The 23,332-nt window shown below is 33.9% G+C and overlaps 2 protein-coding genes across 2 annotated transcripts; both read left to right on the top strand.

The window, feature by feature from the left end:
• Positions 1 to 1,644: 1,644 nt before the first annotated feature.
• Positions 1,645 to 6,466, top strand: LOC103503067 (sugar transport protein 14-like). Its single transcript, XM_008467241.3, has 4 exons — positions 1,645 to 2,208; positions 4,729 to 5,051; positions 5,169 to 5,798; positions 5,902 to 6,466. The coding sequence occupies exons 1-4, from the start codon at positions 2,064 to 2,066 to the stop codon at positions 6,370 to 6,372; spliced, it is 1,569 nt and encodes a 522-aa protein (XP_008465463.1). The 5' UTR covers positions 1,645 to 2,063; the 3' UTR covers positions 6,373 to 6,466.
• A 7,074-nt stretch (positions 6,467 to 13,540) lies between these two features.
• LOC103503066 (probable glycosyltransferase At3g07620) lies at positions 13,541 to 22,389 on the top strand. The gene is made up of 4 exons (XM_008467240.3): positions 13,541 to 14,870; positions 14,956 to 15,092; positions 20,722 to 21,067; positions 21,342 to 22,389. Exons 1-4 carry the CDS (start codon positions 14,145 to 14,147, stop codon positions 22,008 to 22,010), a joined length of 1,878 nt encoding a protein of 625 aa, XP_008465462.1. The 5' UTR covers positions 13,541 to 14,144; the 3' UTR covers positions 22,011 to 22,389.
• The last annotated feature ends 943 nt before the right edge of the window (positions 22,390 to 23,332 follow it).

Below are 23,332 nucleotides of genomic sequence, written 5' to 3'. Positions count from 1 at the left end.
AATTACAATTGATAGCAATGTTAGGAATAATAATTAAGTAGGTAGTAACATTTTTTAAAAATTAAAAATATAGTAAAATCTATAAGTGATAGACTAATATTTGTAACATTGACAAATTTTGATATATTTATAATTTTTTAAAATGTTAACCTATGTATTAATATTTAAATTCATTACTATATTTGTAAGTACGCAGTTATAACTTTTAAGATGGGTGTCGATTTAAAATTAGTTTCGATTGGGCTAAACATATAACCCAACTTTTGATGCTCACAAAACACAAGTTTTAAAATGAAGTATTGTTTGTGCAATAAGTGGGTTTAAGTACTTTTCAAATTTCTATTTCACTTTATATACTTTTAGTATTTGTTCATTTTAATCGGTATTTTATTCTAAAAATTCTGATTTAGACCCTTGATAATTATCTCAATTGTTTGTTTATGTTTTTTCTGTTTTTAAAATTTTTGTTTATTAAAAGCAAATAAAAATCATATATGTTTAGTAAAGGATTTTATTTTATGTTTTTGAAAACCAAAATATATGTTTTTGAAAGCTTCTTTTTTTCGTTTCTAATTTTCTTTCATAATTTTAATTAAAAACAAAAACGTGTTTTAAAACCGAAAGAGTGAACTAGCTACCAAACACATTTGTTTTTTTTTAAATTAATTTCTTTTAGAAAAAAAGAAAAAAAAATGAGTTGCTAAATAGAACCTTAACTTTTGTATTCCTAGAAAATGATCATTTTAATTAGACTCCAAATTTTCGATAATAGTTTCATTCCATCGTGACACTACACCCGATACCCTAATGAAATCATGCATAGCGTTATATCTTTATATTAAAGTATATTAACATTATTATACATACATTTGGTAAGCCGACTTAAGAACCGACATTAAGGCCAAACCAAATATAATTCAACTAGCATACAAGAACATTCTGCGGTTTGAATTTTCCAATACATATATAATTGTGCTAAGAAGAAATTGGAGGTGTTGATCCCGTCAGTAATAAATATCAATTTTATGACTCCTTAGTCTTGAATTTGAGTTATGCAGAGACTAAACAATTCTTCTAACTTTACAAATTAAACCCCTCAATTTTATGACTCCTTAGTCTTGAATTTGAGTTATGCAGAGACTAAACAATTCTTCTAACTTTACAAATTAAACCCCCCACAGTATACTTTCGAAAAGACCCTCTTTGTAAAGAGTGACCAAAATCATCGATTTTAAAATACACATCAACCAAACAACAAATAATCCTTTTCATTTATGAAGTAAAACATACAAAAATCAGAAAGACATTTTAAAAACAAAAAGATAATGAATATTTCAATTAAAAATCAAGGTTAAAATTATGGTAAATCATGAAATTAGGAATTAAATAAAAACAAAAATTAAATGTTAACATTTTGAAGGTTGCCTTTAAAAATTTAAGAAGTAAATAAAAAGAGGTTGATAGCATGATGGGGAGATGAAAAAAGATAATTATGGGGATAAGAATAATGTATTGGGGTAGATGAAATGGAGATAGGGATGAAGTTAGTAAAAAGAAATTAGATAAAATAGGATTTGGATTGGTTGATTATAAGTTATAAAGTTAGCGAAGTTATAGGGAATAAAAAGTGGAGATCTTACTCAAAACAGCTCGTCAGTTTCATCATCCAGTAATGGGTTGCAAAAACACAGCTGTGTTTCCTAATTTTGGTCATCATTTAGGTGGGGGTAACCCAAGGTTTGTTCACTTTTATAAATAAGATAAGAAAAAGGAAGATCTTTTCTTAAATTAAAAAAAAAAAAAACTTAAGATAAATAAATAGTCAACTCTTGTCTTCACATGCCAATCATGGTCCCGATTCCATTGTCCCTTTGAATCTTCGTTTTTTTTTTCTTTTTTTTTTTAATTTTGTGTGTGTGTGTGTCCATAATTTATATTCGCAATTGGTGGTTGGAGTTTTGACTATTAGCAGTAGCAGCTGCTGTTCTCTTTTTCTGACATTTTTGGGGAGAAAACAGAAGAGAGGAAGAAGGTTGAGAAAAAGAAATAGAGAGAAATTAAAGATGGCTGGTGGTGGATTTGGAGATGGTGGAGCTCCATTGAAGAGAGCTCATCTTTATGAGTATCGGATTACTTCATATTTTATTACCTCTTGCATTGTTGCTGCTCTTGGTGGATCGCTGTTTGGCTATGATCTTGGAGTTTCTGGTATATCTTCTTCTTCTTTTCTTACAGAATTATTTTTTTATTCTAATTCCTGAAGAGTTCTTTTCTGGGTTGTTTTTGTTCATCTCAATCTTTTTTAGCAACCAATTACTTCACCAGAAAGCAAAAGAAAACCTAGAAAATTTCTGCTTGTTCAATTTCAACATGTGTTCATTAGACTGGATTTCCTTTTCCTTCTTTCTTTTTTATTTTATTTTAATTTTTTCCTTTTGCTTTTGGGAACTTTCCTTTGGGTAGAAAGGAAGAAATTTTTTAGCATTACTGTAGATTTTAGATACTCTTTTTTATCATATTACAACAAAAAATTCATAAATCCCTTTCTAAATTCCACATTATTATTATTATTACAGGTGGATCTATGTATATAAAATTAATCCAAAATTTTGATATAGTTTAAATATTTTAATTTATTATATTATATTTAAAAATGTTTCGCAAATTAATATGAAAAAATACGAAATTTTATAAAGATAGAGAAAATATGACCTTTTTTTTTTTTTAGGCTATCTATGGCCATGTGATTTTCTTTCTTGTTTTACGTTTCCAAATTTCTACTTGTTTCTTTCATTATTTCTGTCATTGTTTTAAAATAATGTTTTTCACCCACAGAAGAATTCCAAAATTTTTATAAAGTTTTTTCTTTTCTTTTCTTTTTCTTTTTGTGAAAAAAATGAAAAAGTACAACACGAAAACTAATAGTATTATTTGAACTTAGGTGACGTGATCAACAAAGTAAAATTACCTAAGTACCCATATTCAGGTCAAGAAAACACATTTTCTTTTTTCGTTTCAATCTGCCCCTTTTACGCTTCTTCTTCTCCATTCAGCCCCTTTTGTGATGATTTCCTTTTTCAAACCGCATGTTAAAAGCTTTCTTTTCTTCCTCCCCTTTCTCTCTACTCAAAATTATTCTTATCCAAAAGTGTCCTTAAAGTGATGTTCTGGTGGTTTGAATTGGGTTGGTTCCAAATATTCTTTTAACATAAATCATTTGGTTTAGGTACATTCAAATCACTCCATACATAAAATGTTAATTTGTAAAAAATTTATTTACTTGTTTTTATATATTCAATTAAGATAAATACTTTAATTTGAGTTCAGTAATTGAGTTTTTTTGCCTCATCCAACTCACTCCAAATTGGATACCAAACCTCCAGTGGAGAGAGAATAAAACATTTTAAAGTTGTGCATAAATTTGTGAACAAAAATAAATTTTAAATTTCATTTTTCGCAGTCATTTTCCCGTTAAAATTATTGACCAACACTTTGGTAAGGAAGTCAAATCGTCTCCCCTCCTATTTTCTAATGACGCTACGGATATATATATATATATATTTTTAAATATATCAAAATCTCCGTTCCATTACGAATAGACTTTTAGTGATATTAATGAAAACTTATAGAAGTATATTAATACTTACAATGTGTAGAATTTGAAATCTTCCTTCAATTTCTTTCTATTTATAATCATTTCCATTTTTAATAAAATTTTAGAGTTTTTTTAGATAGAAAAATTAAATACAAGATTTCCCAATCACTGTATTATCTCCTATGCCATATTTTTCAATTACTTTTAACCAAGATTTCCCGTTGCCTTTGATCATATTTTATTTGTTGTGTTTTTTCCCCCTTTTTTTTAGTTTTAAAAATAATTTTTAAAAAAGTTTTATTAGTTTTAAAAAAAACTTACCAATTTCCAACTTAAGGGTAAAAATTAAAAAGTCTGTTTATAAGCAGTATAAAAGACAAATGACATGTATAATATTTAATTTTAAATTAGAGTAAACATTGCAAGTGTATATTTAGGTGTGGTTAAATTTAAAGGTAATTTAATGGAGCGAAAAAAGTTTCACCTTTTATACATACTATAGGTAATTTAATAATTAATAAAAACCAAAAGTTAAGTCTTGTTTGAAAATTGATTGGCAATTTTAAAAAATTTAACTTATAATTACTCCTCCCAATCCTAAATTTCATATTTTTTGTCGGCTACTTTCTAACTATGTTGTCAAATACCAAGTTGAGTTTTTAAAATCTAAAAAATAGTTTCAAACAAGTTGCTATTTTGTTGTTTAACTAAATATTCAACACATTTAATAACAAGAGGAAATCATTGTAAGATATAAAAAATTATCAAGAATAGAACATTTGAAAAACTATTACGCTCCAGAAAAATCTAGTCTAATTAATTTTATTTGCAGTGGTTTTATTTTAGGAAGCCAGATAGTTTGTTAATTTTTTTTATTTTGAAAAATCCCAAAATTTTTTTGGATATATGCCAAGTGTCTGTATCTATATTTGGGCTACACCCAACCAGATGATAAATCTTTTTAATGAAAAATTAAAGTATTATTAATTTTTGCTATGTTATAAAAGGCAAAAATATGAGCTGTATTCAATTTCCAAAAATAAGATAGAAGTTGTATACATCTGCAATACTTTTCCAAACATAAAAGGATGTGTGGAAAAGAATGATGGAGTTTTATGTTGTTAAAAATTCAGGTGGAGTTACGTCTATGGATGATTTTCTGAAGGAATTTTTCCCAAAAGTATACAGAAGAAAGCAGCTTCATCTAAAAGAAACAGATTACTGTAAATATGACAACCAAATTCTCACACTTTTCACTTCCTCTTTATACTTTGCTGGTCTTGTCTCCACTTTTGCTGCTTCTTATGTAACAAGAAATCGAGGCCGAAGAGCAAGTATCCTCGTCGGATCCATCAGCTTCTTTTTAGGCGGCGTCATCAATGCCGCTGCAGTTAACATCGCAATGCTGATCATTGGACGGATTTTCCTCGGCGTAGGTATCGGTTTCGGCAACCAAGTAAGAAACCTACTACTTAATTATGTAATTACGTAATGTAGAATTAACATGAACCATTTAAAACTCATGTCTGAGAGAGAGAAATTGCCCGAAATAACCCTCAAATGTTTTTTCCAGGCAGTGCCATTGTATCTATCCGAAATGGCCCCCGCGAAGATCCGAGGAGCGGTTAACCAACTGTTTCAACTGACAACCTGCTTGGGGATTTTGATAGCAAACTTCATAAACTATGGAACTGATAAGATTCATCCATGGGGGTGGAGATTGTCTCTTGGACTGGCCACAGTCCCGGCAACTTTGATGTTCATTGGGGGACTTTTCCTTCCTGAGACACCCAACAGTTTGGTAGAGCAGGGCAAAATGGAGGAAGGAAGAGCTGTGCTAGAGAAAATTCGAGGGACGAAAAAAGTTGATGCCGAGTTCGACGATCTGATTGATGCTAGCAACGAGGCACAAGCAATTAAACACCCGTTCAAGAACCTCTTGAAGCGAAAAAACCGACCCCAGCTCGTGATTGGTGCATTGGGAATTCCTGCATTTCAACAACTCACTGGCATGAACTCCATTCTGTTCTATGCTCCTGTAATGTTCCAAAGTTTGGGATTTGGTTCTGATGCAGCCCTTTATTCATCTACCATCACAAGTGGTGCCCTTGTTGTTGCTACTTTCATTTCGATGCTTTTGGTTGATAAGTTTGGAAGAAGAGCTTTCTTCCTTGAAGCCGGAGCCGAAATGATATGTTGCTTGGTAACTTCATAACTTCACATCTCCTTTAAATCAACTTTCATTTTTAACGTGATGTATCATAATTAACAGGAATAGGTCCTCACACTATGATATGTTTCTACAGATCGCAGTAGCTGTGACATTAGCCCTTAAGTTTGGACAAGGGGAGGAGCTTCCAAAAGGAATTGGAATCTTCCTTGTGATAGTGATATGCATATTTGTGTTGGCTTATGGAAGGTCATGGGGGCCGCTTGGTTGGCTGGTGCCGAGCGAGCTATTTCCATTAGAAACGAGATCAGCCGGGCAGAGTATGGTGGTGTGTGTCAACATGCTTTTCACGGCTTTGATAGCGCAGTGTTTCCTTGCAGCTATGTGCCATCTCCGGTACGGAATCTTCCTGTTGTTCGCTGGATTGATTGTAATTATGAGCAGCTTCATTTTCTTCTTGTTGCCAGAAACTAAACAGGTTCCCATCGAAGAAGTGTATTTGTTGTGGGAGAATCATTGGTTTTGGAGGAGAATTGTTGGAAAAGAGGGTGCAAATGGAGTGAATGGGAAAGTTAAAGGAGATGGACGAGGGAATCAAAATGTGTAGGAACAAGAACAAACAATACAAAAATCGAAAGAAATGGTTATAACTGAGTTTACAAAAGGCATATTATACTAAATTACTATTTCGTGTTCATTAATTTTCTGGTGCAAATTAAATATATCCCATCCAGTCAATATTATTTTAATAATTTCTTGAGCCAAGTAAAATCCAACTTTAGGATATACTTATTATAAAATATTTGTTCTGTTTTCAATTGATTTGAGTTACATTGTACTTATAATACTTACATTTGGATTTTGAATAATAAACAAACTCTGTATGGATTCTGATTATGGAAATTTCTTCTTTGTACCACTCCCAAATTTGGGTTTTTTTTTTGGGTACTATGAACCAAACCCAACTCCGAATGAAATAGGATCTCAAAAACATAAGTTTTATGTTTTGCTTCATTATCCATCATGAAGTGACATTATAGGTCAATCATTTTGTCCAAATGTCTCTTTAACTTCGTAATTTGTATAAAAAAAATACTCCAGAACTTTTAAAAAGGTAATTAAAGGATACTCTTGAGATTAGTTTCGGATGGAAACACTTAAAATTTTGATTAAAAACTAGGGACATTCGAAAAAAAATGGCAAAACAAGTTATAATAATTAAATCCATAGCACACAAATATATTGTTTGCAAAAATAGCAAAAACAAATCCCAACCCACATATACAAGTCGTAAAATGTTACAAATGCCCTTATTACACTGATATACATTTGATACACTTGATACACAGTTAATACACACTTGACATGCCTAAATATCTCTTGATACACCTGATACTCTTTGATACACTTGATATACATTTGATACTTCTTAATAATATTTGGACCTTGATACATCATGATATGATACTCTTTGATACACTCAATACCATTTAATACACTTGAAACACCTTGATACACCTAATACTCTTTATTACACTTGATTATTTTTTATATACTTGATATTTTTAGGTCTTGATACACTTATACTTTTAGGTCTTGATATACTTGATACCTTTTAAGGATTTCACTGATAAGTTTGATACACTTAATGCATTACTAATAAACTTGTTATGCTTCATTGGTACACTCAACAAATTTGATACGTTTGGTGCACATGATATGTTTGATACACCTGATGAACTGCAGATACACACACTTGGTATTCTTCATTGATGCACTTTATTGATTAAATACATTTGATGTGCTAGAAGTCCTACTTATACACTTGATACACTGTTGATATACACTTGGTAAACTTGATTCATATACTTGATAATGATTCACTTTACTTACATGATGATATGCTTTAATAATATAATGTTGATATACTTGATAATGATACTCTGTGTTATATCATTCATATATCTAATAATACTATAATGAATTGCATAAAATTTGAAAAAATGAAAATTACGTAGTAAGTATATCAACCAACTAATACATACAATATAAGTACATCACAACATATACAAAACTGAGAACAAAGCAAAATCAAAACAAAACCAATGTTAAAAAAATAAAACAAAATCATTTGAAATCAGATTAAACTCAAAATGCATATCAAAGAAAGTAAAGAAAAATCACAAACAAAATTAAATTACTCTGATCAACAACCATTATTTTATTATTGCAATTAATGTACCATTGATATCCTAAAATCAAGATTAAGATAGGAAGAACATATCGGTTTTCCTGTATAAGAAAGGATGATTAGGCCTTAAAAGTGGGAATAAATAGGAGATGATTAGGGCATTAAAAAGAAGAGAAGAAATAAATTATTAAATGGTAGTTTGAGAATAATAACAATTTTAAGATGGAGAGTATTTTAAAAAGTGAGAATTTTGTTATATTTGCAAAATTCTAAAAACAATGTGTTATATTTGCTATATTATATTCTCAAAAGACTATCCATTACAATTTTTTGAATTATTGAAAAGTTTTATACATGAGCTTAAAAATTTTTTAAAAACAATCTCATTGATCCAAAATTTAGACAGATTTTCTTACCAACCAAAACTTTATTTGACTATTAACATAGAATGATAGATCGCAAGCACAATCAATCTCAATAGTTATTGTTGTAATTAACATCCAGTTAATTGTCATATAAAAAAATGTATTTGAATATTAATATGCGTGTGAGATTTTTTTATCCAACTGATTAATGTTTTAGTATGTTTTAAAGGATAATTTTTATTTTCTAATTTATAAAGATTTTGTGGAATTTCGTACTTTAACTAAGGTTTAAAATATCGACATTAAATATACCGAAGTCTTAATTTTACTTGAAATTTCCATTTAGGTAGATATTCTAGAGAAAATTCCATTAGTATATTTTAATCTATTTAAAGGGTTAAAGTATCGACCGATACGATCGCGAAAGAGATGGTCTGAATCAATTTTTTTTTGAAGCAATTCAGAATCAGAAAGAAATGAAGTTTTTTGAAAAAATAGGAAAAATCCATTTTTTCATTTATATGAATAAATTAGTCTAATTCTAATCTCCATTACTATATGCATTTCTTTCCTATCTCCCTATTCTTTGAGATAGAATTCATGTCCGAATTCATGAACTAATAGAATAGCCAAATTTTTTTTCGTAACTGAGAACGATGGGTTATTGATATTTATAATAAATAGTATTTTAGTAAAGAATTAAGTTATTACTCAACAAAGAATTTTTTTTAAAGGATGAGATCAATTCAGAAGTAACATTTTCCTTTATTATTATAATAGACAGAATTTTTGAAAAATCATAAAAACATAAAATTAAAAAAAATAATTAGTAAATATATATTTTATTGTTTTAAAATAAATAAATTTGTCTATTATTTATATTAGTGTCATTTTTATGTTTATGTTTTGTGGTTCGTGGATTTTTCTATGATGTAGTAGAAATATCGATTCTCCCCTTCTATTGATATTGAACCCGTGAAAATGTGAAAAATATTGATATATCGATGTAAATTAAAACAATGGTTTTTGAAAAATAGCACAAACTAAATTTGGAAAATCAATATTACACTAAAGCTAATAATCGAGAAAACAAAATGAGTAACAAGACAAAAAAAAAAAAAAACATAACACAAACACGTAGGTAACCTTGTTTAGTGCAACTACACCTATAATTGGGGGTCTTGAACTAGATTGAAGAGATCATATATTGAATGTTAAAAAAGTTCATAAGTACAAGTTTCTTCTCAAAATTAATATCCTGAAGATACTAAGCAAACTTATACAACAATCCAGATTTACTAAGGGATCTCACAGGATTGCTTTCTGGTTCAGTTTCATATCACATTATAGAGGCTCCCCTGAGATATGATACTTCAATATCACTTTTCTTACTACACTTCCCTAACACATGTGATTTCTTTACTTTGGCTCTCTATTTGCTCACTGCACATACAAAATATATATCATGAACTCTCTAACAAGCACACAAAAACCAAACCTACAACTTGACAGAACCCACATATAAATACTAACATCTGCATGCTATAATCAAGAATAAAATTGTGAGAAACAACAATCGAAAATGATCGTATTTCCTAGTATCTTGCGGTCAGTTAAAATCTTTAAATAAATTAAAAATAAAATAAATGAAATTTGTTAGTCACAAAGTTTGTTAAAAAATTTGGTGTAAAAATTGAATTAATAAGAGTATTTTTTATTTTTTTAGTTTAAGGATATTTATGAAAATTTTCAATAGTTCATGGATATTTGTGAAACAAAACTTTCACTGTTTTTTGAGTCATTATCGGTAGTTTAAGAATATTTTTGAACAATTAGAACAATACCCAAGTATCAACCTCAAAGAAACCTATTTGGTAATTTCACTTCTTGATTATGAAAGCAAAAGGTTCTAAAACTTAATTTTTAAAAAAGTGGGTCCAATTTCGACCTTGTCAAACGAGTCATCCTACAATTTTCTCTAAAATAAAATTTAACCTCTATATTTTAAAAACTCAATTGCTTGCGGAAGTGAAATTACAGAACCGTCCCATTGCATATACGTCGATTCTTGGTTGGTCTCTTGTGTGTTGAATTTTTTCTCTGTTTACATTTTCTTAAGTTATCATTTCTTTAGAACATACCAAGTATTGAGTAGGGAGCATCAAAAACTTCAAAGAGGGAGGAGGGCAAACAAGAAAAAGGAAAAGCAGTTTTAATCCAGATTTAAAATATTGATTCATGTCGTAATAATTTTATTCAAATTTTGATAGAAATAGCAAAATATCAATTTTATTGAACATTTCCAGAAAAATTATAATAAAAACAAAAAACTTCAAAATAATAAATAAATCAGTAAATAACCATTTTTCTATTTTCAAATAGAAAAAATTACTTATTAATGTATATTTTGTCCTTAAGAAAATTGAAGATATTATCTTATTTTATTTTGTATTATCTTGTATTATTTGTTGCTTTTTTCATTCCATTCAACCTTGTATTTATACCCCTTTTTCCTTGATGTAAATATATACAAGAATATTCATCTAAATAAATTGACATGGTATCAGAGCCAAAGTTAACCTAGGTTACTGTTCAAACCGCCGCCGCCGCCGCAACTCATCCGACGCCCACGTTCGCCGCCGCCAACACCCATCTGTCGCCCGCGTTGTCTCTACTCCTTCCAGATCTGTGAAGCCGAGCCAGTCCGTGCTAGTACGAGTCGATCTCCGAGAAACCCACTCCCAGTCAAACAGTCTCTGACCTCCGTCGACGCTCCGATCTCCGTGGAAGCCGAAAGCCGAAACCCAGTTTGTACTAGTACGAGCCGATCTCCGAGAAACCCACTCCCAGTCAAACAGTCTCTGACCTCCGTCGACGCTCCGATCTCCGTGGAAGCCGAAAGCCGAAACCCACTCCACCAGATCTCTTCGCGTTTCGTCTTCGCCGTCTCCTCACAGACCCGAAAGCCAAGCGTGCGACGCCGTCTCCTCACCCGAAATCCGAGCGTGCTCTCCATCTCCGTGAAGACCCGAATCCGAAACCCGCTCCATCTCTTGCTTTCCTTACGCCGAAAACCGACCCGAAAACATCTCCTGTTACCCGAACCCGAACCCAGCCCCAACGCGCGCCCAGTCACGCCGAAAACCGACCCGAAACCATCTCCTGTTACCTGACCCGAACCCAGCCCCAACGCGCGCCCAGTCACCCTAACCCGAACCCGCCCCAGCCCAATCTGAAACCCGACCCGAAAATCCCCTTTTTTATTATTTATTTAATTATTGTCGTTCGCTGACTTGGTTTTTTTTCTCTTGTGAGTAGATGGAGAAGAGTGAAATTGCTCGTCCGATTAGCACAATTCTTGATGGCTCTAATTATATTACATGGGCCAATCAAATGAAAAGCTTCTTAATTGGACGAAAATTATGGCGCATTGTCACGGGAGATATTACCAAACCAACCAAACAAGACAAGGAAGATGATAGCAAATTTATAGAACGCCTTGAAGAATGGGACAGCAAAAATCATCAAATTATTACCTGGCTTAGTAACACGTCAATCCCTGCTATCCACACACAATTTGATGCTTTTGAAAACGCTAAGGAGTTATGGAATTTTTTGTCCACGCGATTCAAGTCCGTCGGATTAGCGCATTACTATCAGTTGCACAATAGCCTTGTTAATCTTAATCAAGAAGCTGGTCAATCGGTTAATGAGTATCTAGCCGTGCTTCAACCTATATGGACTCAACTTGATCAAGCCACCATCAGTAAAGATCATCTTCGTCTTATTAAAGTCCTTATGGGACTTCGTCCAGAATATGAATCTGTTAGAGCTGCCTTATTACACCGCAGCCCCCTGCCCTCATTAGATGCCGCTATCCAAGAAATATTATTTGAAGAAAGACGTCTTGGCATCAATCTCTCTAAACATTCTGATGCTGTTCTTGCCAGCACCTATTCACCACCTGGAGCATCAAGCACATTTTGTAAAAATTGTAAGCTCACTGGTCATAAATTTATTAATTGTCCTAAAATAGAATGCAGGTACTGCCATAAGCCAGGCCACATCCTGGATAATTGCCCCATAAAACCACCTCGACCTCGCAACTATTCTACAAGAGCAAAGAACTTTACTAAACCCAGTAACTCCTCTGCTGCTACTGTTGCTCCGGATAAATCCACCATCCCCCAGTTTCAGATAAGTGATCTTCAAAGTTTACTAAATCAGTTGATTTCATCACCTTCCTCTGCACTTGTCGTCTCACCAGGTAATCGATGGCTTCTTGACTCTGGCTGTTGCAATCATATGACATCTGATTACTCTCTTATGAACACTCCTAGTCCTACTAAATCTTTACCTCCCATTTATGCTGCTGACGGCAATTGTATGAATATCACTCACATGGGCACCATCAATACCCCTAGTTTGAATCTTCCTCACACTTACTGTGTCCCAAACTTAACTTTTAATCTAGTATCTGTTGGTCAATTATGCGACCTTGGCTTCACTGTCTCTTTTTCTTCCAATGGTTGTCAGGTTCAGGATCCGCAGTTCGCACATTTTTTAAATATTTCAGATTTGTCTTGCCGTCTTTCTTCTCCTATTTATTTGTTACATTGTCTTTCTTATTTTCTTTTTTTTTTCATTCCTTCCATCTTTATTTGCTCCTTTTCTTCTTTTTGGTTCATTGGGTATTATTTTTTTCAAACATTCTTATTTAGTTGTTCAAAATCATGTAATAAATATAGAAGTTTTTTTTCTTTTCTTCCATCCTGTCTATTTGTTTTCTTTTTTTTTCAAAATGTTATTTAGTTCATCGTGTATTTTTTTTCAAACTTTCTTCTTTTGTTATTCAAGATCGAATAATAAATAAAAAAGACCGGAAAAAACGAGGATTTGGATAGAAATAGCAAAATCTAAAAAATCAAGTATAAAATATTTTGAAAAAAATCATTTAAATTGGAGTAGCCAAATATAAATGATTGGTGTAAAAAAAGGTAAACGATCATGTAAAAAAATAATGACAAATCTAAAGGAAATTAAATGATAAAATTGAAAAAGTAAATTGTCGCCAAATCTGAGGATCGTGTACCAAATATATTACGAAAAAATAAATTGTATACAGATCTAAGCGATCATCTATCAAATATATATTTTAATGCTTTATTATATTTTTTAAAAAATATATCCTCACTCAAAAGTCAGGTGATAAACCTTTTGGGCAATTCATTTGTGTTTCGGATTGGATTGTTAGAAAAGAACAAATTCCTTTTTAATCAAAACTTCAAATCAACCTCAATGTCATCGATGATTCAAGATTTCCGACCGGAAATGATTGATTCTTGAACTAGTACTTGATCTAAGGCTCACCTCAGCCCCACCGTTTGCCCTGTAAAAAACCTTGCAATGATTGCTGCTACAATCTATTTGAAATGGCAGGCCAACCCATCCACTTTCCGCCATTAACGAACTTGTAAGATGCTCCTCACTCCGGTTCTTTTCCTCTCTTGTCATCATCTACACTATATTCTCATCCTAAAATCATTGGACCTACCTTTTCCTTGGTCAAAAGCACTTTACACATTCATGTAATCCTTTTTTCCTGCTTGTTACCATGTAATGGACACACTGATTTCAGATTTCAGATATAATTATAAAAACCAAGTTCACAATCGATGCGATGGGGATTCATGACTAGAGTTTGCAATTTCTATCTGGGAATAGAGGAATTTGTGTCTTTTTGTGGCAATTTCATGAAGCTATGTTTCTTTCGATCATGAGATTTGGAATATCCATTTGGTAATTGATTAGGTTTTTGGCAATATGGAGATCCGGAGGCGGGTGTTCATTATTACATTTATGATTCTTCTTATTCTATTTGCTTTTCAATATTCTGTGTTTCGTTATACAAAAAAATTATCCCTATCGTTTGGGGATAAGGCCTCAACTTTTATGGTGGTTCAGAATGTCTGTCATTTGAACAATGCTGGACTTTGTAGATTTCATCCAATCGATTCGGGTATTAACAAATTGGATACAAAGAAAAAGTTTGATTATGATAGTAACAAAGGAGTAAGAGATGAAGTAGTTGATTTGACATCAGAATTCTTGAATAAAGATACTGCTAAAAGTGAAACAAATGCAGAATTAAGTTACAATCCCCGGATGAAGGGAGTTTTAGAGAATAGTAACATGACAGCTGATGAAGCTAAAGCCAATAGCAGTCCAGGGATGAATGAAGTTAGAAACCAAATTATGGTTGTTCCAAATCAATCCGAAGGAACTATGAACAATAGCATTAAAAAGGTTGATCAAACATATTCTGACATTTCTGTGATTCCTAACACATCTTCTGACCAAAAAGAGAAGATAAAAAACATTAGTGAAGAATTAGAAAACAATGATAGGATTGAGCTAGTGAAGAAAGGTTTATTTGTCTTCAAAGATAGAATGGTCGGGCCTGACGTATCAACATTGAATGGGCCATTTATATCCATATCTCAAATATACTCAAAGTTATCAAGGGCTCACAAGTCTGCTTGTTCGAAGGTATGGATTACATTTCGAGGTTCCACATTTGAGTAATTGAAACCATCTGGAGTTCTAAAATTTTCACTTGTTGCGCTGGTAGCAGAGGTTGCAGTGTAGGCAGACATCCCAGCGCGACCGAGAACTACTTAATGCAAGACTGGAGATTGAAAATGCTTCTGCGTTAAGGAGCACTCCAGACATTAGTGCTTCTGTTTTCAGAAACATTTCAATGTTTACAAGGTAATTCTATGCTAACAGTATACATGACAATATTTTTGTTTCATTGTTCTTGCATATTCATATGTTTGTTGGAGACAATGTTGTACTTAACATTCTTGATTCTGCCCAATGCCACCTATATTTAACTTGGATTTTAGAATTGAAAACAGTGAAGACTATCCCTGAATATATGGTTCTCTATGGGGAAAAGGAAGCACATTTTTGACGTTTTTTGGGGGTTATATATTTTGCAGTTGAAAGAGAGGCTAATATATTCTGTTTCTATCAAAAGTTCTCCCTATCCTAAAAATTTCTACCTAAATCTCATTCCTGTATCAGTCTTAAAGGTTCTTAATTATATCTAATTACCAAGCTTGTTTTACTTTATCTCAATTAACTTGTATTAAGAGTAGAAGATAACTGATGGAACTCCACCCTTGGTATGAAATTGACTATATTTCAGTATAGAGTTGTTACAATCTCTGTTGTTCTTCTCTAGAATCAACAGCCATTTCTTTACTCAATTTTCTCATACTCTTTCCCATCTTACTAACCGTATTTATACTAACCCCATAACCGATTGGTTCTAACAAACTCCTAACTGCCTAACCTACTAACAGTATTTTATTTTTTATTTCTTCTCTTATATACAAACTTAATAGGAGGAGGTCTAACATTACCCTCCCCTTTTAAATTGACCTTGTCCTCAAGGTGAAAAGTAGGATACAAACGTTGAATTTCATCATAATACTCCCATGAAGCTTCATGTTTGGGTAAATCTTTCCATCAGATTAGGACTTCCCAATCCCCCTTACTGTTTGTTTGGTATTTCACAGCCTCTTCTGGTTGAGCTTGCCATTCCAAATTCTCATTGATAAATTGAATAGTTGGCTGTACCCCAGCTTTGTCTCCCACAAATTTCTTTAGTTGCGAAACATGAAAAACAGGGTGTATTGAAGTAGTAGCTGGTAAGTTTAACTTGTATGCCACTGTTCCCACCCTATCAACAATCTCATAGGGGCCAAAGAACTTGGGGGATAACTTTTCATTTCGTTTATTTCTCAAAGAAAGTTGTCTATATGGCCTTATTTTCAAAAAGACCCAATCACTTACATCGTATTCCACATGTCTTCTTTTCATATCAGCGTACTGTTTCATTTGTTGCTGTGCCAACAACAAATGATCTCGAAGGGCAGCTAAAACAGTATCTCTTTCACTCAGTTGTTCGGCCAATGTTAATTAGATGTAGCTTTGATCCCATATGATATCAATGATGGAGGTTTTCGACCATATAACGCTTGAAAAGGTGACACACCTAATGAGCGTTGAAAGGTAGTCTTGTACCAATACTCAGCCCATGGTAACCACCATACCCATTCCCTTGGCTTCTCACTACAAAAACAGCGCAAATAGGTCTCAAGCCCTCTGTTTACCACTTTCGTTTGGCCATCCGATTGTGGATGGTATGCGGTACTCTTATTCAACTTTGTTCCTGCTAATCTAAACATCTCCTTCCAAAAATTGCTGAGAAAAACTCTATCTCTATTTGAGCCAATTGATGAGGGAAATCCATGCAGCCGAACAATTTCTTTAACAAATGCTTCTGCTACTGTTTTAGCTGTATAGGGGTGTTTGAGCGGTATAAAGTGACTGTATTTACTTAGCCGATCAACCACTACTAACACCACTTCAAATCCCTTAGTCTTAGGTAATCCTTCAACAAAGTCCATAGAGATGTCGCTCCAAACTTGCTGGGGAATTTCTAGAGGAGTTAGGAGGCCCGCTGGAGATAAAGCCACGGTCTTGTTTCGTTGACAAACTACGCATTGTTCACAGTATTTCTGAACATCTCTTTTCATCCCCGGCCAATATAATTCACTTGCTAATCTCTTGTAAGTTCGTAAGAATCCTGAATGTACTCCCACTACTGAGTCGTGAAAGGTGTGTAGCATAGTTGGGATTAATTTTGAAGTCTTCGACAAAACCAAGCGATCCTTATAATGCCACATACCATTTTTTTTAGAATTTAAGACTCTTCTTAGTTGTATCGGTTTGCTCCGTTGTAATAGTCTTCTGTAACATTTCATCCTTTTCTACTTCTTCTTTGATAGTAGTCGGATCCACCAAGGTAGGGACTGACATTCCACAATTCATTATCTCCATAGGTTTTCTTGACAATGCGTCAGCTGCCTTGTTTTCTAAACTGGGTTTATATACCACTTCAAACGAATATCCGAGCAATTTAGCTACCCATTTCTGATATTGTGGCTGAATTGTTCTTTGTTCAAACTTCAATGATTTCTGATTTGTTTTAACCACAGATTTCGTTCCCAAGAGATATGGGCGCCAACGTTGGACTGCAAGCACTACAGCCATGAACTCTCTTTCATACACTGGTTTTGCCCTATCCCTCATAGCCAATGTATGACTATAAAATGCAATAGGCTTGTTCATCTGTGTCAATACCGCGCCTACTCCAACTCCCGAAGCATCCGTTTCTATTTCAAATGGTTGTTCAAAGTTTGGGAGAGCTAATACCGGCAATGAGATCATGGCACCCTTTAATTGTTCAAATGCCTCCTCGGCCTCTTTATTCCACGTAAAACCTCCTTTCTTGAGCAACTGGGTCAATGGTGCCGCTATAGAACCATAATGTTTAACAAAGCGCCTATTATAGCCGGTTAATCCAAGAAACCCCTGGGTTTCTCTAACATTCGTCGTTGTTGGCCAAGCAGCAATAGAACGAATCTTTTCGGGATCTACCTCAACTCCTTTTCCTGATATGATATGTCCGAGATACTCAACCTTCAGTTGTGCAAAGCTGCACTTCTTCTTATTGGCATATAATGAGTGTTCCCTTAAGGAAGAAAGGACTTTCCCCAAATGAACTATATGGTCATCTTCGTTCTTGCTGTAGACTAATATGTCATCGAAAAACACCAAAACAAACTTCCTCAAATAAGGTTTGAAAACAGTATTCATTAAGGGTTGGAAGGTGGCTGGAGCATTAGTTAATCCAAACGGCATGACAAGGAACTCATAGTGTCCCTCATGAGTTCTAAATGCTGTTTTCGGAATATCCTTCTCCACCATTCTTATTTGATGATACCCCGATTTAAGGTCTATTTTGGAGAATAAGCTAGCTCCATTCAATTCATCAAAAAGCTCTTCCACAACTGGTATTGGAAATTTGTCCGGAATTGTGACATTATTGATTGCTCTGTAGTCTACACAAAATCTCCAACTACCATTTTTTTTTAACAAGCAATACCGGGCTGGAGAATGGGCTTTTACTTGGGCGGATTACCTTTGACATCAGCATTTCTTCCACTAATTTCTCCATTTCTGTCTTTTGGTGGAAACCATATCTATACGGTCTAACATTAATGGGGTCAGTACCTTCTTTGAGGTGAATTTGATGCTCAATTTCCCTCCTTTGTGGCAGTTTTTCTGGCCAAGTAAACACATCATCAAACCCTTTGAGTACGTTTTGTATTGAGTTAGTTGCCCAGGGTGATTCTTGTTTCTCAACAATCTGTTGTTTCCTGTCTTCTTTTACCTCAATGGCTCTACATTCGATCAAATACCCTTCATCTTGATCATCCCATGTTTTCAACATGCTTTTGAGACTAATCCGAGTTTTGGTTAAGCTGGGATCACCCTTGATACAAACACTTTTACCATTGCAAGTGAAAGAAAAGGTGAGATTCTTCCAATCTACAATAGTCACTCCTAGGGCGTGCAACCATTGCATTCCCAAAATGGCATCTACTCCTCCTAATTCAAGAGGCAAAAAGTCTTCCGTTACCTTCAAATCAGCCAGTTGAATTTCCACTGATTCGCAAACTCCCTTCCCTTGTATTGCTGTACTGGAACCAAGGATTACCCCATAGTGAGCTGTTTCCTTGATGGTTATTGGGAGAGATTTAACCAGTTTTTCTGAGATGAAGTTATGCGTTGCTCCACAATCGATCATCACTATTATCTCCTTATTATTGATTCTCCCTTTTACCTTCATTGTACCCGGATCGTTTAACCCAACCACTGAATTGATTGACAGTTCTATCACAGTTTGATTACTCTCCTTCACCTCTGATGATGTTCACTCTTTTACAGCTGGTTCCTTTTCTTCGATTATTTCATATTCCTCGTTTTCTCCAGCCACTACAAACATCCTCAATTCACGTAATTCTTTCATCTTGCACTTATGATCTGCGGAGTATTTTTCATTACAACGGAAACAGAGTCCTTTTTCTTTTCTCGCCTGGAATTCCGCATCGGGAAGTCTTCAATAATTCGTCTCTTTTTTAACTTCATTGGCGTTAGAGCTTCGTAAAGTTACTGTTTGAATGGGAAATGTAGTATTCTCTTTGTTTCCCGTTGGAGTGTTTGTTACCGCATTTTTATTTACGGCTGAAGATTGAGAAGAATTTTTCACGCCAAAAGTATTATTCAATTTCGCTTCGTTTCGAATGATCTCTCTATTCTCGACTAATTGAGCTACTTGCATCATTTCTGATAATCCTTTCGGATGACAGAATGCAACCTCTGCTCTAATCCAAGGCAGCAGTCCATTCATGAAAGTGTCTTCAACTACATCTTCTTGTACTTCAGATAGCGGTGCCACCAGCTTATCAAATAGATTTCGGTATTCTTCGACAGTTGTTTCTTGCTTAATTCGGAGAAATTTACCTAACAGAGTTCCATCTCTGCTCGATCTGAAGCGGATTAACAACCTTTCCTTCAGATTAGCCCAACTAAGAAACTTATCCCTTTCTTCTTGCGATCGATACCAATTTAGGGCCGGGCCATCGAAACTTATAGTAGAAACGAGCATCTTTTCGGATTCAATGAGTTTGTGAATTTGAAAGTACCTTTCAGCTTGAAATAGCCATGAATCGGGATCTTCGCCTGAGAAAACTGGCATTTCAACCTTTTTAAATTTGCTCCGGTCTGTCGTAGTGTCATCGTTCTCGGTTTTTCTTTCATTTCGGCCATTTTCGGCGATTCCTTCAATATCGGCCGATTTGCTGGTTGACGCTTCTTTCTCTTTTCCTTTCGTAGATACTGATTCGTGCGTCACTGATTCCATAACTAGCAACAACATCTGTTGTTTATCGGATTGCAGTCGCATCAGCTCCAAATTTCTTGATATTTCGTTTAAGCTTGATTCGATCGCCGGCACTTTCATTATTTCTTTCTTCATTGCGAGAATTTCTTGATCGATCTGCTCCAGCCTCTCTTCAATCCTTGTTTGCACCATTTTGCTTCCCAGATTTCGAAAGCTCTTATACCAAAATGATGGAACTCCAGCCTTGGTATGAAAATGACTATATTTCAGTATAGAATTGTTACAATCTCTGTTGTGCTTTCTAGAATCAACAGCCATTTCTTTACTCAATTTTCTCATACTCTTTCCCATCTTACTAACCGTATTTATACCAACCCCATAACCGATTGATTCTAACAAACTCCTAACTGCCTAACCTACTAACAGTATTTTATTTTTTATTTCTTCTCTTATATACAAACTTAATAGGAGGAGGTCTAACAATAACACCTTTGATTATATTTGCTCATTCCCTGTTACCTTAACAAAATACCAATCACAGTTTACTATGGCGAAGCTCATAGCATGTCATCTTTGCAGGAGTTATGAGTTGATGGAAAAAATGCTTAAAGTCTATATATATGATGAAGGAGAAAAACCCATTTTCCATCAACCTATATTGACTGGAATCTACGCCTCAGAAGGATGGTTTATGAAATTGCTGGAAGATAACAAAAAGTTTGTTGTGAAGGACCCTGAGAAAGCTCATTTATTTTATTTGCCTTTCAGTTCACAGTTTTTAAGGTCTGCATTTGGAAATAAATTCCGCAACAAGAGGGATCTACAGAAACCTCTCAAGAACTACGTTGATGTAATTGGTAAGAAGTATCGTTTTTGGAACAAAAATGGAGGATCAGACCATTTTTTAGTTGCCTGTCATGACTGGGTAGACATTCTAACGCAATAGCTTGATGTAGTTTGAAGTTGTACTATTGACTACTCTTTCTGCCTTTTTTGGTTTTCGCTAATCATATAAATTTTGCTTCAATTCATTATGTGATATCACTGATATGAATGTTTATGTGAATCCAACAGTAGGCTAGATGAAAATGGCTTCCCTTTCTTATTGACACTATCGCTTTAATTTTGTTATCAACTCCAATTCTAGTTGTGTTTTCTGATGCACTTTTATTTATTTTGACTGACATGATCAATTTCAGGCCCCAAAGCTCACTAAACGTTTGGTGAAGAATTGCATCAGAGCGCTTTGCAATGCCAATGCTGCTGGAGACTTCGAAATTGGGAAAGACACCAGTTTACCAGTGACATTTGTACATTCAACGGAAGACCTTATAACCGAAATTGGAGGGAAACCTCCTTCTGAAAGGACCACATTGGCCTTCTTTGCAGGCAGCATGCACGGTTATCTCCGGTCAATTCTTTTACACTACTGGGAAAACAAAGAACCTGACATGATGATTGTTGGCCCAATGCCAAATAGTATTGAAGGGAAAAATGCCTACATGGAGCAAATGAAGAGCAGTAAGTACTGCATATGTGCTCGAGGTTACCAAGTTCATAGTCCTCGAGTAATTGAAGCGATTCTTAACGAGTGCATCCCAGTGATCATATCAGATAATTATGTTCCTCCCTTTTTCGAAGTATTGAATTGGAAATCGTTCTCGGTTTTTGTTAAAGAGAGAGAGATACCGAATTTGAGAGACATTCTCCTCTCAATCCCAGAGGAGAACTACCGTGCAATGCATTCAAGAGTGAAAATGGTGCAACAACATTTTCTTTGGCATGAGAAGCCTGCGAAATACGACGCGTTTCATATGATCCTTCATTCTATTTGGTACACAAGAGTGTTTCAGATCAAAAGCAACTAACATTGGCAAACTTTGGTTATGGGTTGAACAAGGGCAATTAGGCAATTATCAATGATATAGAAGATGAAGTGGGTAGAAAACTAGAAAGACACTGTATTGACAAGCTGTGGAGCTCAAACAGTGAGGTCCCATTGACCCACAAGATATATAGTTTAGTCATATATTACCATGTCAAGAACAAACATTCTTTTCACATAAAAAGATTTGATCATGCTCAGGCCTTGCCGCCTTAGATAGGCCATGAATTAGGTATTTAAGATGACAGTTTTGTTACTGGGGAGTATATTTGTTGAGAATGTAGTATGTACAAATCTTGAATAAGGGAAGGAAATTGGTTTGGTTATACAAAATGATTCTACCTTATTTCAGGTATTTTTTATATTTTATTTTTATAGAAACCTTATTATGATTGTTCATTTGATCTTTTCCATTTTTAGTTAAAAGGGAGAGAGAATTTGAATGTTTAACTTTTAGAACTAGCATGGTTGGATCCATCTTTATCCATCACAAAGGAAAAAATATTAAATTTATAAAATGACAATTTGTAGTTGAGAACTTAGATGAGTTTTATAAATGCGTATCCAAATATTTTTCATAAGGTTATTTCTTAAAAAAGATTTTTTAAGTACAACTTAAGGGTGGAGAGATTTGAACTTGAGATATCTTATTTTTGAAAATATACATATGTCAATAAAGCTAAACTCATGTTGATAGTAATGTTAGGTTATGTTCTAGTTATAACAATGGATTTAAGTATTGAGTAAGAATGTTGAAATTATTAATCAATTTTTTTTAGTACAAGTAATATGAGCGAGGCATGGAAATTTGAAACTTTTAACGTAAGAGAGTATAGGTAATCAATTAGTATAACAAGTGATCATTAGTGACTAATCCCAAGGCCTAAATATAGTAGACATGAAATATTTTTCATATTAAGCTCACCCAAAATTTTAAATTTGGGATCTCTAAGTCAATGAGCGTACAATTTCTTTAAACAATATGTTAGCTACATAAACGACATCTAAAGTTTTCGTATAAGATAAAAAGTGAGACATTTTGCTCAAACAATCAACTATTACAAGTACGGAATCATACACCTTTTGCGTTTTTGGAAGGCCTAGGATGAAGTCCATGGACAAACATTTCCAAATACCTTTAGGAATAGGTAGTGGGATGTAAAAGACCCGTATTCTGTTGTTGTCCCTTAGTAGTTTGGCATGTAAAATGGTGTTTGACAAACTTCATGACATCCCTAGGCAGTTAAGGCCAATAGTACCTTTCACTAAGGAGTTGATAGGTCTTGTCAATGCCAAAGTGTCCCA

The sequence above is a fragment of the Cucumis melo genome, chromosome 2 (assembly GCF_025177605.1).
Source record: "Cucumis melo cultivar AY chromosome 2, USDA_Cmelo_AY_1.0, whole genome shotgun sequence".
In the NCBI taxonomy this organism is placed as follows: domain Eukaryota; kingdom Viridiplantae; phylum Streptophyta; class Magnoliopsida; order Cucurbitales; family Cucurbitaceae; genus Cucumis; species Cucumis melo.
Note: the sequence above shows the minus strand (reverse complement) of the source record. Positions and strands in the feature narration are given on the sequence as shown.

Coding starts and splice junctions, on each gene's coding strand:
- LOC103503066 (XM_008467240.3), top strand. CDS start 14,145: ATGGAGATCCGGAGGCGGGTGTTCATTATTACATTTATGATTCTTCTT. Junction 14,871..14,955: donor ACAAGTCTGCTTGTTCGAAG/GTATGGATTACA, acceptor CGCTGGTAGCAG/AGGTTGCAGTGTAGGCAGAC. Junction 15,093..20,721: donor AACATTTCAATGTTTACAAG/GTAATTCTATGC, acceptor TCATCTTTGCAG/GAGTTATGAGTTGATGGAAA.
- LOC103503067 (XM_008467241.3), top strand. CDS start 2,064: ATGGCTGGTGGTGGATTTGGAGATGGTGGAGCTCCATTGAAGAGAGCT. Junction 5,052..5,168: donor GTATCGGTTTCGGCAACCAA/GTAAGAAACCTA, acceptor TGTTTTTTCCAG/GCAGTGCCATTGTATCTATC. Junction 5,799..5,901: donor CCGAAATGATATGTTGCTTG/GTAACTTCATAA, acceptor ATGTTTCTACAG/ATCGCAGTAGCTGTGACATT.